The sequence below is a fragment of the Anarhichas minor genome, unplaced genomic scaffold, assembly GCF_050575085.1.
Source record: "Anarhichas minor isolate MPS153535 unplaced genomic scaffold, ASM5057508v1 ptg000040l, whole genome shotgun sequence".
NCBI lineage: Eukaryota > Metazoa > Chordata > Actinopteri > Perciformes > Anarhichadidae > Anarhichas > Anarhichas minor.
Window position 1 is genome coordinate 5,815,001 of NW_027466486.1, and position 19,207 is coordinate 5,834,207.

The window sequence follows — 19,207 nt, forward strand, 5'->3', positions numbered from 1 at the left end:
CTGTGAAACATGTTATGGCATGCTATGAATGGAAACAGCATCCAATGCTTTCATTGTGGCTGTCATTTCATTTCCGCATCGCTGAATGTCAACCTCAGATCGACCCAAAGATTAATCTTTACCCGAAAGTTTTTATGCAAATTATACTGTGTTGGCAGTTGTTCCACCAAAGATACATTTCCTTTCCAAACTTCCCCATATGTTTTTATTTACATTTTAAATAGGAAAATGGTCCAATATTTCATAAAAAATAAACATTTCGACAATAATCTAAAAAATATTAAATTAAATTAAATTATAAAGTTGATCAACAAAATTCTTTTTTTTGAGGGGTCTAACCCTAGGTCAAATGATATTTATGCATTGATGCATTATTGTCAAAACAATTTAATAACACAATGTATAGTGACATATCAGTCATAAGGGCCATTTTTGTGCGCACTGATTTTACTTTTGTTACTCTTGTGTTTATTTTGCTGATAATATCCTTTGTATTTTACTTGAATAGGATTGAATGCAGGACTTGTACTTATATTGTAATATTGACTTTATATTTTGGGCTTTTCAAGACAAGCATGTATTTGCATAACCTATCATTCCCTGCTATGGTGCAGTGGAGGATTCGATTAGTTCAGCTGTGTTTCATTAAATTGAAATTTGGCAAAGCATTGTGCCACTGAGGCCATGCACAGTTACAGCCATCTGTTTGTAGTTTACATTGCATCAAGAATGTGTTTGTTCTCAGAAGCCTTTCCATTGAGAGGATAGTGAAGCCTAGCGTTCCTTTCTGTCCTTTTGTATTCTTATATTATGGGAGTTGAGATCCAATGTACAAAATCCGCCAACTCCGATATGTGCAACACACCCAATCTTTCCTATTATATGAATGATTCGTAGATCACTTTTCCTATTTCTTATGAAGTCTTTATTTTAGAAGAGCATTTGAAAACACTGAACATTTGAATGTACATTGTATATCAATAGTTTTATTTCAACATGATACACATTTCAACAAATACAGATACAAGGTGAGGCTGTGCTATAGATGTAAACAATGTAGAACCTGAATAGACAAAGTCTATGATGTGTTGAATAAAATATAATTTCCTTTGACCCTGAGAGCATTAAAAGAGTATTCCATCAATTTAATATTGCAAAAGCAAAATAATGCAGAGGAACCAGAGTAATAAGAATTATTTTTAGTCGAAAGCTGGTCCTTGCATTACTCACGATACAATTCAGCCGCCAACAGTTAAATTGGATATTTAGATGTGTAATGCTTGTGTTGGCTTATTTAGCCTGGAGTCTTGCCTGGAGATTTTAAACAAATCGGTTAATCGGTTTAAACAAACAGTTTTTTGGAGCAATGAGGGATTATTGGCACCATTTTGGGTGAACTCACTTTTGGTTTAACCTCAAAATATTATCAATACACCTGTTCAACCAGCATGAACATAAAGCAAAACCTAATTCAATCGGCTCTGTCCGCAGTCTCTCATCCACCTCCGCTATGTATAAACAAGCACACAAGCTCAGCCAAAATCTTTCTTTAGCTTTCTTTATGTAGTCGGTTGAGCTTAGTTTGTTCTTAAATACTTCTCTTCAGTACAGAGTAATGATAAGAGTAGATCCTCGTAGCAATAAGGTCCTGAAGATACCTATCCCTACCTGAAGGCTACTGTAGTTCTCTGACACGGTTGGAAAGAGAGGGAGGGGTATTTAGTTGGTTGCAATCTGCAACACACTAGATGCCACCATATCTTACACACTGTTCCTTTAACTTGGAGACAACGTTATCGTAACCAAGAAAAAACATCTACAAAAATAAGAACAGATATGTAATATTCCGATATCATACTTGAATATTTGTGTCACATTGAAGAGGAAAACAAATGAAAGCATGTCTTTGTACTGTGGTGAAAGTGTATTCATAGGTCAGCATAAGATTAAGACTTTGCATGCGTATTTGCCACTCCAGGTGTAACATTACCTTGATGATGCAAATAGTTTCACAATTGTAGCGCAGAGTTTGTTCCATTAACAGTGATGTTTGTTCAAGCTGTAAAACACCAACATGACTGAATAAGTCACTACTCTTCACACTACGGTGACTTTGAATAGTAAAGAAACCGTACAAAGCAACAAACTACATGCATGCAAATGTACGCACAGTGTGTAGGTGGCCATTCTCTTATGTTAGCTTTCTGGAGTCAAAGAAAGGATACATTAGTCCCAGCATCAGAAACAGACGGGGAAATACATGGTTATAAATGATGGCAGGGTTTGTTTTTGGATGTTTGACATTAAAATATTACAAGACAGTTAGAGCAACACCATACAGTACAGAGAAACAGATTCACACACATATCTTGAGACATGCACATAGACGAGAAAGGAAATAAATTGCTATTAAGACTTTAAACCATTGCTGTTACACAGAGACAGTCTGTTTCCTGCTCTTTCGTACATTACTTCATTATCATGATGTGTGCCCATTACTTCTGCAATTAAAAAAATCTTGTAGTGCTGTTTAATTATGTAGCAGTGTTATTAATGTATTAGGTCTGAAAGCATTTCTAAAGAAACAACAGTTATAGGGCATAAATTGAGTCACGTGTTGTCATCGAACACTTGTACATCACAGCGTGTTGAGAGCAAACAAGCAAACAACTAACAGTTTAATTATGTGAAATTGTAAAAGAAAAGAAACACCGCTTCTCAAAAAGAAATCCTGCAAATCAGCTTGAGACTACCTCAGTTTTAACACTTTTCGACATTGTTGTGCGTGTGGAGGTGGTGCTGAAGGTCGTTGTTCTGCTCCACTGCTTGAAGAGTTCCCTAACTTTTTTGCGGAAGTTCTTTCCTACAATAACGTAGAGGATGGGGTTAAGAACACTGTTGAAGAAGGCAAAATACATGAAGATATTTGCGCAGATATATACGATAGTGGTGATGGTACAGTCTGTCAGGACTTTAGCATGTACAAGCAATGCGACTATCTTAACGAGGTGGAATGGTACCCAGCAGATCATAAACGCCAGGAGGACCGCCAGCACCAGAGTGGTGGCCTTCTGCTCCATCTTCTTGGTGTTTAACCCAACAATTAACCTGTTATTCAGTGCTCGAATAATCCTGAAAGTGCAGAAGGAAATAATGGAAATGGGGATGATGAAGCCGAACGTCGTCAGCATCACAGTAAACAGACAGTTTTCAGTGATTCCGTAATTCAAATGGCATACAGTAGAGTTTGAGTAAGTGGAATATGTCACTTTCCTGTAGACAAGCATGGGGACACTCAGGAACAATCCGAAACACCATACCAGCAGACAGCCCAGTTTGGCATATTTTGGCCTACGCATTCCCTCGAAGGACAGCGGGTGCACCACTGCCACATAGCGATCTATGCTAATCAGAACGAGGAAGTAGATGCTGCAGTAGGCGTTCATGTTGATGGAGAGGGTGACCAGTCGGCACAGGGGATTACCAAAGGTCCAATTGAATTTTTTGGCTACGTACTCAGCCCAGAAGGGCAAAAAAAACGTTAGGAGGAGGTCAGCAGCGGCCATGTTGCTCAGGTAGATCTCAGCTATGGTGCAGGCCTTCTTATGAAGGCAGAAAACCATCAGTACAAACACATTTAACACGATTCCCAGCACAGTGATGAGCAGGATATACACTTGCAGCACAGTGAAGTGCCATTCCATCAATTCTGCTTTAGGACACGTGTTATTTGTGTTGTTTTGTTCTCCAGACATAACCGCAGGGCTGAAGTTAGCAGGGACACTGTGGAGAGTCAGAAAAAAAGGCAATTTGAATAACTTTGACATTTTCTTTAACATTTTGTCCTTATCATTATGTGGAATACTGGGAAACACTGTGAAGTGCTTAGAAATATTGCATTAATGCTTTGAAATATTAAATACTGAGTGACGCAGAATACTGTGAAATAGTTGTTTGCCCATTTTAATGTAGTCCCCAGAGAAGCTGATTGTGGATTAAAAAAAAAAGTGGCAACTTTTAGGCTCAATACGTGTCAGTTTTACAATGATGTTATCTGACACAACAGTCTGGTAAGACGGCTAAGGTTCAATGAGTTCTCGTAAAACTCTGCAGGCAAAGACACTGGCATGCGTTTGTGGTGTGGCTTGGGACTCTACAGGGTATGACCTTGGAACTTTTTAAATAAAGTATAAGATTGTATGATAGATAGATAGAGATACATCTATCCATCAATATCTGGATCTAAAGCAACCCCATACCTGTTGATTGGCACTACCTGAGATGCACAAAATACAAAAGATTCATTAAAACTGATAAAAATGTAGATGTTTTTGCCAATGAACTCTTCCCATTTGCAATGTTTACAATTTGTATAAGCTAATTTGCAAGTAGTTCATCAAATTAATAATTATTTACTGTTCTGTCCCTTATGAGCTGTTAAAAATCCGTTCAAACATTTTGGATGTTTAAAGGATTAATAAATTATTTTGTGAGGTAATGCTCAGCTAAATAATGCAGAGGGCAGGATGTTTGCAGACGTGAGACACTAACAGGATTACCATTGTGCCGCAAGTCATTTTTAGAATTGGAATGATTAGAATCAGTAGCAGGATCATTTTCGTAAAGATTCACGCTATTTCACGGGGTGAAAGCAATGAAAACGCTGACAAATATTCTGAATTTAAATGTTTCCCCAAACACTTAAAGTTGCACATCGCATTTCATGTTGATGCTGGAAAAAATTAAGCTAATTCTAAATGATTTTAGCTTGTGAATTTCCCACAACTATCAATAAAGTTGTATCTATAACTTTACATGATAGTTTATTTGCTGATTATATTTTGTACATTATTTTTGAATATGCAAAGTATGAAGAGTAGAATTATAAATTAACAGGAAGTGGATATAGTACAAGTACCTTGAAACTGTACTTTCCACCACTGATTATTATTTAGGACAACTTAATGCATTCAATTTCTTTAACTCTTTTCTATATTCATATCAGAATTGAACAAACGGCACAACAGTTTTAAATACTTGTCATAGTGATTTGACTAACTATCTAAACCTTAATCTCATTGACATCTAACACTAAACGTGTTGAGGCACATTGACATGTCGGAACAAAAAATTAGATTTCTATCATTTAAACAGGCTGTGCCCTGTCATGGCTAGATTAAACCGTTTTCTGTTTGACTTTATATCATGAAGATGAGTACATATAAAGAGTCTGTATACTGTCATTCACAGGCAATGTTATAAAGCACATAGCAAAGTAATATAAAAGCCAGAAAAAGATTATACCTTGTGGGCAGATGAGCCATTCTTCCTGAGGAATTCCAGATGTAGAATTTCCAGGCACGATACACTGCTCCAGTACCTCCTACTATTCTCTCCGTCTCAGACTCACTCTCTTATAGGAGAAAGGAAGCTGATATAAAATCATGTCTCCTCCTCCATTCTGTCCCGCTTCTATTTTGTTCATCCCATTTTCTAGTAGCATTGTATACACAGCCTGTCTGTCTGTTTGCAGTAAAGTTTGTGTCTACCTAAGTCTCATTTTTTTATGATATTATCTCAGAGATGTTCATTTTTTAGCAATATATTTAAAGGTGCTAAATTTGAAATCTATTGCCTCCACACGGCTCTCATCATTGAGACAACTGAGCTGTTGGCTCGCAGCTAACAATGCAAACAAGGGTAAACGTGCTGACAAAGGTAATAGTGTTAACCTGGGAGTTGCTACACTTCTGTGACGACGTTGTCGGTGGGGCAATGTTTGAGTGCAGTGCCGAGCAGATACTGCGAGACATTTTTTGGGCATGCTATACCATTACTAGATATAGCGACTGTAGAGTAAAGTAGAGGAAACTGAATTCAATGCTTTTTAAGACTTTTCAAGACCTGCAGACGCCCTGCAGGAAATAAAGGAAGAGAGAGACATAAAGAATGACATGCAGCAAAAGTCATGCAAGCTCGGAATGTTACAATTCATGGGCAGCAACTTAACCAGTAGGACACCCCCTTAAAGCCTTGATTCTAATTTCAACACTTGATTTTCTTCTGAGTAGATCAAACTGTCCACAGCAGAGAGCGGTATATTTCAGTAAAAAAAACGTCGTCAACATGTTGGCACTAGAGGAAAAGTCAGGGATTAACAAAATCAACAGGCACCATTTTCTGTGGAGTGTACAAGACCGTACAACATTTTATGGCAATCCATAAAAGTTACACTTCCAGAGAATATCATTCATTTGGAATAGATATCCATAAATTAATTTAGAAATCATAGAAAAAAGACTATCAAAGTAATACACTACAGCAGGGGTATTCAATTGAACTTCCAAAAGGTCCAGATTGAGAAAATACAATACAATAATACCTAACTCGCGCTATTTAGTGCCATATATATATATATATATATATATTCATATATTCAAGAAGCCTAGTAGTAGTAACAGCGTCTCTGTGTAGTCAACAACTGTCAAATCAAATAAAGTACACATCAATTATATTTTAACAATTATTATTGTGTTTTCAAATTTAACTGGATGGATTATAAACAATACATAGAAATACATAAATAAATGTTCTTCTCATTTCAAGTAAAATAAGAGCTGCATTAAAGAATAACTGACATAACAGAAAGCTTTTGAAAAATGTGCATCTTAAAATAAAGTAATTCATTTTAGAAAAAATGAATTTCACTGAATTGCCCTGCAGCTTTAAATTCAGTTCATTCAGGTGTGAAGTGATGTCAATCAAAAATCAATATTATATTTTTCTCATCTTCGAACAAGATAAATTAGTGTGCAGGGACTTTATCTGTGGTTATTAAACCACTTGTTTCAGCTCTATTCTCTCTGTTAACATCATTGTTGAACAGTGAATTCATGTGTTAGGATTCTGATCATATTGGGGTCTTAGGTTTAGTTCAAAAGAGTTGTGCTTTGTCTCGTAGTGTCGCTTCATATTACTGCTATTAATAATCGTCACGGTCTCTGAACATGCATGAGACCTACTGGTTTTAAACTGTCTCTCTTTGGAGAACTTCATGGGAAATAACTTCTCTGACTCACGTAATTATTCTCCAGGGCCAATTATAATAATATTTATTTATTTATTCATCAAATATTAGATTTTGTCATTGAAGCTGTTTTGACAAAAACGAGTAAATAGATTATATGAAGTCACCTCATCTTGTGAGGAAAGAGCCAGGAAGACGTTCAAATCAGGGAGTAAAAAGTATAACATAAATACCCACAATTGTACATCATATTTTCTGTTGTTTTCATGGTAACGTGATATGTTGCAGCAAAGTGCTCACCCATTCCTATTTACATCATTTCAAGGCCTCACAGTCTCTCACACTCAACCACTTACCAGGTGACGTCAGTAAGTCCTTGAGGGTTGAGGGTTGAGGGTTTAGGGGGGACATTGGGATTGGGCCCTGCTCTTCGTTTTCTCTCCTCGTCTCTCTACATTTCACTCGAATCAGGAAACTTGTTATAATACCCATATTTGATTGGCTGAGCTGAACAAGTGCCGTAAAGGCTGAAAAAGCTGCGCCGGTTAAAATAGAAGCGCTCCGTCAAAATTGAATAATTCTTAATTATCTATCGGTTTTAGGTCCTGGGTCCTGGGTCCGGATACAACGGCGTCTGGGTCTGGATCCGGACCGTGGTCCGCCTGTTAGTGACCCCTGCACTACAGTGATAGCTGTCTGTACATTGCCAACAGGATTTGCTAACTACTGATATTACAACAGCTCATTTGGTGAGACTTTAGAGTCTTGATGCTCTCTTGATATTTTTTCTCTTGTATATGCATATATGCATTCGTCAGATTATTAGCAAAAACATTTTTTGATCTACTCAAATTTCACACGTCAAATTTCACATTGTGCTGATAAAACGGGAACACCGGTGTTTTTCCAGCTTATGGGTCATATTGCCTCTTGTGAAAACATCTATGAAGTGATTCATTAAACCCATTTTTGGTGGAATTCTAATGTTGGGTGGAGGCAAGATAGCTCCATCGACTTGCAGCCCCGCCAATGCTATTTATTCACCAAATTCCTCCTCCTCCTCCCTCCTCCTTCTCGTCAATCTGACGCACAAGGGGACTGAGTCAAAACCAAGAGGAAAATGTCAGTGTCATGCCAAAAAGAAAGGTGAGGTGGGGCATCCAATCCGGTTGAAATTAATCGGTGCTGAAAAAACACCAATATTAACACAAATTGTACAACTGGAGAACTCACTGTATAGAGACATCCTTATGTATTCCTGAGTGAAAGAACACACAGATTGTTTTTCATCTGAACAGGGCGAGTGCAGCACAAAATGTATAGCCTTTTTCTTTCTGCAAAATATACTTTTGCAAACACACAATGTGGAATGAGGCATAGTAAGCTCGGGGGAATAGGATAATTACAACAATGCCTGGGCATAAACAAGATTAAAACAAGGCCTCACAGTAATTACCTGTAATTGTTCATGTTATTCGATTTTGATAATTAGGCTACTGGAAATGGACATTCAACTTGGAACACACAACAGACCAACTAGCTGACGGATCCTGAGTTACACATGCATACCTCAGAGTTGTATTTATTTCCATTTATTTTTTAAACTGCTAAATGTCAAAGTTCATCTTTTTACTTAGATGTTAGTGAAAAAACTAAGAATTATTAATAATACAGTATGGAAACTTAAAAAAATGCTTGGACAAGCACCACAAATGTGAAAGTTACGATTTAATAGTAATATTTTTACTGAAATATGTTTTGTTTACATGTCAAGATAATACCGTACAATGGGAATTATGAATGTAAGGCAAGGCAAGGCAAGTTTATTTGTATAGCACATTTCAACAACAAGGTAATTCAAAGTGCTTCACATAAAACCATTAAATTCTACAAAGTACAAGGGTGGCCATTCTCTCCTGTTAGCTTGCATAGTTTGAACTGCTTTGTGGAGTCAGTTCAATTAAACAGATTCAGATACATACTGCATATCTGCATACTGCAAAACTTAAGCTTCTTTATGGAGACTGTGAAAATAAAATCTGCTTCCATTGCTTCTAAAGATTACAGCCATTATCTCTGGTTGTGCAATAAACATCCTCTGATGGTGCTGTTAAACAATATAACAGCATTATTATTGTGTTAAGTCTTGAGACTCATATCCTGTATATTGCATTGCTTTTTTCATAAGCAGCAACTGAAGTGGTGGATGTCATGAAGAGTCAGATCAGATCCTTTGCATTAAAAATGACCACAGCCTTAATTTGCTCTGTTCTGTTAATGTAAGTGGACACAACAGAGCGTTGATATATGGTCATATCTGATCCTCTGCGTTGATGTCGAGTCCTCATGTAGATGGCGCTAACTTTCCTCCTGAAGTACTGCCCTGAGAAGACATACAGCAATGGGTTCAGGACACTGTTGAGAAAGGCCAGATACACTGAAACCTGGCCTCCTATGTCGAGAGTGTGGAACCACAGCTTCTCGTCCAGCGCTTGGACATCACAGAGTGTGTTGAGGAACGTTAAGACCTGGAAGGGACCCCAACACAGTAAGAATAGTAGAGTCACAGCATACAGCAGCGCTGTGGCCTTTGTGTCATTAGTGTCATGAAAAGCAACACTCTCCCTCCTCTGAACTAACCCCTTGATTATGTTTCCACTGCTGAAAATAATAACCAGAACAGGAAGTAAAAAGCCCACCACATTCATCAGAATCTGATGGGCCAATTTCCAAGAGCTGTCATGACTATAATCCAGTATACAGGACATTGTCTCAAACTCCTTGATGAACTTCACCTTTCTGTGAACCATTGTTGGCATGCTCAGTATGGCCGCTAATATCCATGTGATGGAGCAGATCACCTTGGCATAGAGTGTCCGTCTCAGCCACCTGGCCTTCATGGTCTTCACAAGTGCCAGGTAGCGGTCAACACTAATCATGACCAGGGTGTAGATGCTGGTGTAGAAACTGATGATGATGATGGAGTTGACCAGTTTGCATAAGGCATCTCCGTACGGCCAGTTAAAGTCATTGAGGATGTTCATCGCCCAGAAGGGGAGGCCACACAGAAGAATAAAGTCAGCAAGCGCCAGGTTGCTCAAGTAGATCTCCGCTACTGTCAGTCGATCCTTGTGAGCGAAGAACACCGCCAGGACAAAGCTGTTAAAGAGAAGGCCTAACAGGGATAAGGTGAAGATGTACGGGGGAACGATAGAGTGGATGAGTTCCCATTCTGCAGGGATCAGAGACTCTGATGGACCGGATGGCAGGGACACACTGCTGTTTTCAGACCACAGTGTTGCCACAGATACAAGCGTCATTGGGTCCATGGGCTAGGAAACAAAATAATCATAAATAAGTCATCGGTAAAATCCTATTATCACATTTAAAACACATGGTGGTATGTTACTAACGCATAAGAGATAATAAACACATATTAGGTTTCTAATTTCCAGTTTACACACAATAAAATTAATAAAAAATGTTGTACAATGATATGAAATGATGACGGTTGAACATGTTTATTCACAAATTGAGAGCATATCTATAATTGAAGGATTGCCTCAACATGGGGACGGCTGAGCCGGTGGCCGGCAGCTAACGGTGCAAATAGCGCTAATAACAGTGCAAACAATAGCAACAGTGATGACGGAGCTAGCTGCATTTACTTGAGAAGTAAATGCACCCTCCAACCGGAACTGGAGGGTGGGTCCTGGGTTGGGACGACGTTATCTTTGGTAACCCACCCTATGAGCGTAGTGCAGAGACTCGCGCACTAATATGCACATGACTTGATGGGCTACGTAAACAAAGCACAGCGAAGCGCGGATTACAACTCACACAGAGGTAGTGTGACTTGATTCTCTGCTCACGATGACATTACTCCACCATATCTATACATATCAAATAGTTGTTTGCTGCTATATTAAGGCACTGAATTTAGAATTTATCACCTTTAACGAGTTGATTAATTTCCTTTTAGTTTAACCAGACATAAAATATTTGACAAAATAAGCTACAATTTTTCTGTGCAGCACTTGTTAGTACTTTGACGGTCAAAACAAAACAAAAAATAGGATGGAAAAGTGAAAAGTTCTTACCGTTGGTTTCATGAAAATGTTCCTCCTATGGTCAAAATGATAACAGACACGTTTGGAACAGGGCTCATGTGTACACTGAGCTCATGGTAAGAGTACACAGCATGTCAGAGGAGAGATCTGCTACGGGAGTTTTTGTATATAGTTGCATTCTTCCACACCCTTCGCCAAGAAGTTCAATATATCAACTTGTTTACGAAAGAGTCAAAATTCGGTCGGTGCACATATTGTGAAGCAGTGTACAAAATGTGTTGGAGAGAGTGTTCAACTTAACCAGCAATACTGCAGACTTAAGAAAAGATCAAGAAAGATAACATTGCTTTGTCATTACTAATTATGTATTTAAAAAAGTAATTTAATTACTTGAAAAGTAGAATCATCACTTATGTGATACTGATTCTGTTGTTTTCATGCAATCATTACAATATTCCTTAAAGACAAAGGGTTATGTGCAGTTAATTGAAATGTGGTACCCATCTGTTTTAACTGATAAACAGGATTGTTGCCTTTTCATACAGTCTGTAATTTTGTTGTTGAAAAATAAGTAATTAATGATTTTCTTTTAAATTTCTGAACATTTCACTGTTTATCTATAGTTATTACATGTTTCCTGAAAACTGATTCATCCATATAACGAGTTATGGTAAATGGACTTGCGTTTGTATTGTGCCTTTCTAGTCTTCCAACCAATGAAAGCACTTTACACTACATGTCGTCATTCCAATTCACACACATTATTATACTGATGGCAGGGGCTACCATGCAAGGGGCATCAGGACTAAACAACTAAACTTCACATTCACACAGATTCATAGGACGATGGCAAAGGCTTCGGAAGCAAGTTGAGAATAAGCGTCTTTTATGCATGTACTTATCTTAATCTATTCTAACTTCCATGCTAAGTCAAGCTCATAAAATGGTAACGATAACAAACTTGATGTAGCTTAAACACATTTTTTCGTCAGTATGCAGTGGGAAGTGTTATTTGAAAATCACTATGAGCTGCAGCATCCCTTTTATGGTCAAAATGATAACAGCCCAGTTGAATTGTGCAGTCCCTGAAGACACTCTGAAAGGGAATCTGGCTCATTGTCATTGAAGCAACAATCCTTTCTTCTCAAAACAAAGACTCTGCTTCTAATAGTAATAGATACTACTTTATTTAAGACAAAAAACACATACATTGTTGAATTATATGGAAAAAAAAAATCTTTTGTAAAGCCCTAGTTTGACATTTCATCTTCTGGAATTAAAAAATGCTTTGTGGTTGATACATGGATGACTTCATTTTTTAGGATATTCAAACTCAAACTTCTTAGAAAAACAACTCCTTCCTGATAGTTGCAATAGAAACCGAAAGCATAGCCTCAGATTAAACTTTGTTAAAACAGCCAATGGCTTTGTTCAGCAAGCACAACAAAAGTGAAAAAGTTCTGAATGAAAACTACTGTTACAATACAATAATTATAATTGCATCAAATTGAGAAACACAACACAGTACAGTACAATGGCAAATGTTGGACAATGTTAGTTCTGGAGGTTGTTTATCAAAAACAGTTTTTTTGTTTTTTGTACAGAGTGACAAACAAGATATAATATGTTAATTAGTCATCTTTAGAGATGCTGGTAGGCGAATGCTCATATTTAGCCTACAGACATGAAAGTGGTATAAACTTTCTGATCTAACTCTTGTCAAGAAAGCGTATTTCTCAAAATGTCAAACTACTCCTTTAAGTGGCATTAAGGTTAAATGTATGGTTGGCAATATTCTTCAAAAACACGGTAATAAAAAAAATGTAATAAAAAAAATGCTTTGAAAAAAAGAAAATCTGGTATTTGTGACTAGCAGGATTTGAATAAACAAATTGCTCGTAACCGAAGTCTTCCACAAGCTGCTAGATTGGCTGCCGTGAGTACTGACAATAGCCATGTTCGTTGATAACATTCATTATTCAATTTTTACCTTCATAATGATAATTTTGGGAGAGTGGCTTTGGAAGGAGGCCTGAAGGGACGGGCTGTCAGTGTTGTGACTTGGCAACTTTCTTGCTAGATTTAGCAACGTTTGAACCGAGGGCGGCCAGCTTCTTTTCATTGGAAAAGAGTTGGCAACACTGGGCTGGGTTTTTCGGTTAGATCATTTTAAAATCTAGCGTACTCTTGCTAGCTTTTCAAGATTACCAACACTAGCTTTAATAAGTAATTGTATGATGTGACTTACCATCTGTTATATAAACTGATTTCTTTACCAGCTGTTTTTTTGTGTGTTGTTGATTTTGATTTTATTACTCCGTTTGTTTAGTTGAGTTGAGATTGGCATTCGAATGACCGGACTTCCTCCACTGCTTTTTTCTCCTGCACAGCACTAGTGTAAACACTTCCCTTGCCCTCTGCTTAAAGTGCTTCCCCACAATCACATACAGGAAAGGATTCAACGAGCTGTTACTATAGCCAAGGTAAGTAGCCAACTGGTTTCCAATGTCCAAGACGTAAGCCCACGTACATCCAGTGATGACTTCGTAATGATCCAAAGTGTCCAAGAAGATGAGAACCTGGTAGGGCAGCCAGCAGAGAATGAACACAGCCAGAACAACAAGAATGAGGTACGCCGCCTTTCTTTCTACACTGCCTCTGCTGCCTTTTCTCAACTTCTGGCTGCTGTGAAGGACTTTAGTGATGTGATAACTACAGAAGGACACAATGGGAACAGGGATAAGGAAGCCTACTGTGCTGACAGTCATGTTGTAGCGCAGTCGCCAGCCTCCATGGGGATACGCTAGGTAGCATGCGTCAATGCCCAGGTCAGGGAAGAACTGAACGGAGCGGAAGAGGATAGCAGGGAAGCTGAGCAAGACCCCAGCAATCCAGATACTGAAGCAAATCCCACGCGCCCAGAAGGCCCGTCTCTCCCTCCCCTGGGTTAGAGGTCTAGTGAGGACCAGGTATCTGTCCATGCTCACAAGCGTAAGAAACAGCACACTGCAATAATAATTCATCCCAATGACAATGTTGATAAGCTGGCACATGGCCTCCCCAAACCTCCAGTGGAACTTGTTGACAATGGTTGCCACCCAGAAGGGTAGGCAGGAAACCATGAGGAGATCAGCTGCTGCCAGGTTGCTCAGGTAGATGTCGGCCACAGAGCTGCGCCGCTTCTGGAGACAGAACACACATAGCACACAGGAGTTGCCGATCACTCCAAGAAGGCAGATGATGGACATGTAGGCCGGCTGCATGGTGTAAACCCAGTCCCATGCATCTGTGTGGTTGCAGACGAGCTCAGCTCTTGCGGCACTCTCCATCAGTAATGTGGATCACTGTGAAAGCTGTTGCAGAGTAACAGCGATTTTAAAAGGTAGAAAAATGAGGTTGTGTTCAAAACTAATGCATATAGGAGTGAAACCTTTTAACTGTGTCAACACAGGTTTATTGTCTGTGTCTTTATACATTCACATCCTGGTTTGAGTTCCAAAGTGAGAAGGATAATTGATTCAATGGAGTGTTTGGGACTTAATGGGGGTTTATCAGTCAGAGCACACAGCCCGCACATGCCGTCGTCAAAGTGGGGAGTCTTAGCAACTGTGTGGAGCATGTCTGTGATTTAAAAGAAGCCAGGCCACACTTTCAAACAAATTCAAACAGTATGATTACATACACACGCAAAGGGAATTGTAGTCTGACTGAAATGTCTAATTTCCTTATGCTTTTTGTGCCAGCTTCACAAGGAGACACACTGTCACTTCCATGGTACACCACTGACAGGAGTATGTTACTATACTGTTTTGCATTCATATGTCCCCCGCCTTTCCACGCACACATATGGCTGTGTTTTTATTCCTCTGAGAAAGTGGAATTTAGCAAGCTAGACCAACTTCCATGATCCTGACAGGCAGACACAAATACATGGAACAAGGTCAAACTGTGTATTTTTGGCATGCATTTTACCCTTTGAGGTAACTTTGTCTGCCTGCATGCTTTTTTGTTCCACAACAATTTCCAGCTCTGGCAATGGTGGTAAAGCCTGACTCCTAACAAAGATTTCCTGTTTGGCACAACATGCCTTCATTTTGGATACTAATAAGGGTGTACCCTTGACCACAGCCCACAATAAGTCAACATCGGGCGATCAAATTGTGGAGTGAGGAGAAATGTAAAATGAGTCAACTGATGTGCATACAGCCAACAAAAAGAAGCATGTTTGTGTGTCACCACTGGAAACTCTTTGACAGAATCCTGTTTTTTACTCTGCAGACTATGAGTCAAAAACACCAGAAAACACTTAGCCAGGCATGTTGTTGGGGCTCTGTTACAGTACGTCCACAGGGCTGAGCACACTTGTGCTCAACTAAACATTTATATATATAATACATTATATATAATACATTTAGGGATATTGATAACATGCATAAAAAGAAACATATGTATGTTTTATTTGACCTAATTTGTTCATAGAAAAACACATACTGGTACTATTTATTATCTGAGTTATCAGCAATACAAAACAGAATATGACAACTGTATTTAAATAAGCTATTTTACAGCAACTGGGCTGATTCATATCACACCACCTGTACATTCAAAATATGTATGCTTGCCAATGTTTGTAACAAGAGGCCAGCTGTTGTTTATAGCATGTGGTGAAACTGTTTAAAAACGAAATCAAAGAAAAACAAATCAAGCCTTGCATGGCTTTACACATATTACAACATCATTCAAAAATAATTAAAACTTGGTAATCCGTTTGAGAAGACGTATCGTCAAAGATTGATTTGAGAAAGGAGTGATTTGGTCCCATTAGGCCGACTACACAATTACATCCACTACAAATCTAATAATGAATCAGCTTATCAGAGGTTTTACATTTGCACAAGACTATTACTACCACTACAGACATCTTTCTACAAAGTACATTTTTAATGAGAACATTGCTTTGGAAAACAGTATTTTATACCAAAGTCTTCAGTGTAGAGGACAGGTTTGATAAACGTGAAGACTCAGTGGCTGTTTTCTTGATCTTCCACTCCTTGAAGAGTTCACAAACTTTTTTACGAAAGTTCTTTCCCACAATAACGTAGAGGATGGGGTTGAGAACACTGTTGAAGAAGGCCAAGTAGGTGAAGATTTGATTGCAGATCTCTAGGACAGACTCGAGGTGACACCCGCTCAGGATGTCAGCTCGTAAGAGCACGTCCAGTGTGGTGACCACGTGGAATGGCACCCAGCAGATCAGGAACGCCAGGAGGACCGCCAGCACCAGCTTGGTGGCCTTCTGCTCTGTTTTCTCAGCATTGAACCTCTCTATCACCTGGATCTTCAAAGCCTGAATAATCTTGAGAGTGCAGAATGTGATTATGCAAATGGGGACGATGAAGCTGAAAATGATCAACATTCCATCAAAGAACAGCTCTGTGGTTAAATTTGGGTACTCCAGAAAGCATGGAGTTATACCAAACTCAGGGAAATATTTAATTTTCCTGAAGACAAGTGTGGGGACACACAGGAGCAAGCCGAAACCCCACATCAGCAGACAACCCAGTTTGGCATATTTTGGCCTACGCATTCTGCCATGGGAAATTGTATGCACCAGTGCCACATAGCGATCCATGCTAACCAGAACGAGGAAGTAGATGCTGCTGTAGGCGTTCATCTTAATGCCCAGGTTGACGACTTTGCACATGAACAGACCAAAAGGCCAATTGAAACCGTTGGATATGTTGACAGCCCAGAAAGGCAAACAGGACAACAGGACGAGGTCGGCAGCTGCCAGGTTGCCCAAGTAGATCTCAGCCACAGTGCAGGCCTTCTTGTGGAAGCAGAAAACCATCAGGACAAACACATTGAACATGATTCCCAGCACAGTGATGAGTAGGATATATACTGGCTGACTATTGTAGAGCCACTCCCAGTCGTACGGATCAGGACAATCCATGCCATTAGTGTTGTTTTGGTCTGGGACGCTGTGGAAAACATAAAACAAACACAATTAAACATTGAGATTTAAACTAGGGATGTTCCGATTAAGTTTTATAGCTCCCAATCCTGATCCGATTAATTTAATATTGAGTATCTTCCTATACAATGTCCCGATATGATACTTCTTTTTTCCTTGATAATACAGCTGCACAGTGCTCACTTCAACTAGATTACATTTATCAAAACCAATTGCTTGACAGTTAAATCGAGAAAAACCTGCATCAAAGCTGTTCATTTATTTTTTGCAAGAAAGCAAAGTATAAAATAAAACCCTTCCTATAATCTTTTTGTCTTTGTTGCTGTCTCGAGGGAATTTCTCTCTCGTTTTAAAAGTGTCCTGCGGTGTTTGTTGCCCCAGTACAGTCTTTGCCTGAGTTACCTGAATTAACTTCTTGATGTATTCTGTTGAGTGTTTATTATCGTTGACCGTTGATTTTTGCTCCCGGTGCTTTTGTTGCACTAGCAGTGGTGACTGTGGTTGTTGTCGACACTCAGCCACTGTCTGTGTCTGCGATGTCCGTGGTGAAACATCATGCACCGTAAACGCAAGATACATAATGCACCTTTTCGAATTAGATGGGAAGATGGTCATGATTTTCATGACTGTACAGCAAATATATAGCTTGGACCTGCATTGGACTCATTCCCTGAGTTGGCCTTAATGTTTCCACGGATGAACACAACTGCTTTACAGTATTTTTAATCACATTCAAGCTGTATGAGCTTTGTAGTGCAATAAAATAAGAAAGCTACAACATAACCACATGACTGTAATAATTGAGCCTCTACAGACAGCTCATCATATCCTTTGACCACCAACTTCATAACAAAGCGGTCTATGTAATTGTCCATTTCCAAAACTGTATATCTAACTGCAATTGGAACCATTGCAACCTTGAAATGCTCAACCAGCAGCCCTGCTTCCACCTATAACGCATTTACATTGTACCTGCGTCTATTTATCGTAGTACAGTGGTCACCATGTTCCAATAATGAGCAACATGCTCGGCTCTGTTCTGTCCTAATTTCCCTGGGGGTATTTCACTTTGCTCTGCACAATATGAGATATCATCATCTTCCGAAAATCTGTTTTTCGTCAAAGTCAACGACTTTTCTAAATGATACGCAGATGAGAATGTTTTTAAACAGCTGGCATTTAAAAGCATAGGTTTACATCAAATGTGTCACAGACAAGTTTTTTATTTTTATTACTGTAAGTAGATACCAGCTCTGTGGCAGTGGACAAATTAAATGCATGAGCAACTGTTGCAAGTTGCAACACTTACTTTATATACGTTGAATATTTGACCAAATATTTGTTATAAAGTGTCTGACTTTCTTATCTTCTTGTGCCACAACTGAGCTCAGATATGATTTCCATTCAATCAACACATGTATACATTATTTTTGTGTATTATGATAGAACAAACAAAACATTTAACCAGAATTTATATATAAAAAACGAGAGGGGGCTACTGCTCACTGACATGTACCACAAAATGTCTTTTTACTGGTTGGGTTTTTCATCTCCTACTTTGTGTTGCTTTATTTCACTGTATCTTTTAGTGGTAAGTATCCATATATTCTGTAACCCAACACATCTTGATGTATGATAAATCATGTCACTACAGTTTGAATAGGTTTCTGTACATAGTTATTCACACAAAATGATTATGAAGCACAACACTACTGTAAGTTATACAGAAAATATTTTGTTATAATATAAATATGTCCTAATATATAATAAACAACAAATTAAGCCTATACCTTGTAGGTTGGAGAGTCATATTTCCTGAGAAAGTCCAGATGTCTGACAACACTGCTTCAGCAACCCTCCCTTGCTGTCCTCAATCCGTCTCTGACTCGCTCTCTTATGAGAAACTGTAATTAAAAGGACGTCTGCCAACTTCAAGCTCTCTTTTGCGCTCTCTCCTGTTTGCCCTTCTCTGAGTCAGATCTTCCTCAGCATGTCCATGTGTTTGTGATTGGATATAGTTAATGTTTATTTGCTTGAAGTTTTTTCATTGGATAAATATTTGTCTGCAGCCACTTGATTTGGAAGTTAAAGTTTCAAATTGAGTGGGTGACGTCTGCCTTTGAGCCAAAACAC

General features: G+C 38.7%; 5 protein-coding genes across 5 annotated transcripts in view; all 5 read right to left on the reverse strand.

Moving 5' to 3' along the window:
• LOC142968264 (G-protein coupled receptor 4-like) overlaps positions 1–702 on the reverse strand; it is a 1,755-nt gene extending 1,053 nt beyond the window's left edge. Inside the window, exon 1 of the mRNA XM_076108070.1 lies at positions 697–702. Coding sequence (XP_075964185.1) covers positions 697–702 — 6 coding nt within the window. The remainder of the gene's footprint in view (positions 1–696) is intronic.
• Positions 703–2,738: 2,036 nt separating this feature from the next.
• LOC142968664 (B2 bradykinin receptor-like) lies at positions 2,739–3,812 on the reverse strand. Its single transcript, XM_076108640.1, has one exon. It carries the CDS (start codon positions 3,753–3,755, stop codon positions 2,739–2,741), a length of 1,017 nt encoding a protein of 338 aa, XP_075964755.1. The 5' UTR covers positions 3,756–3,812.
• Positions 3,813–9,246: 5,434 nt separating this feature from the next.
• Positions 9,247–11,195, reverse strand: bdkrb1 (bradykinin receptor B1). The gene is given in 3 exon segments (XM_076108692.1): positions 9,247–10,359; positions 11,128–11,151; positions 11,154–11,195. Coding segments are annotated over 3 exon segments (1,179 nt in total).
• Positions 11,196–13,409: 2,214 nt separating this feature from the next.
• LOC142968265 (B2 bradykinin receptor-like) lies at positions 13,410–14,426 on the reverse strand. Its single transcript, XM_076108071.1, has one exon. The coding sequence runs from the start codon at positions 14,424–14,426 to the stop codon at positions 13,410–13,412; it is 1,017 nt and encodes a 338-aa protein (XP_075964186.1).
• Positions 14,427–16,069: 1,643 nt separating this feature from the next.
• Positions 16,070–18,884, reverse strand: LOC142968562 (B2 bradykinin receptor-like). Its single transcript, XM_076108486.1, has 2 exons — positions 18,865–18,884; positions 16,070–17,081 (listed from the first exon to the last, which is right to left on the reverse strand). Exons 1-2 carry the CDS (start codon positions 18,882–18,884, stop codon positions 16,070–16,072), a joined length of 1,032 nt encoding a protein of 343 aa, XP_075964601.1.
• Between the last annotated feature and the right edge of the window lie 323 nt (positions 18,885–19,207).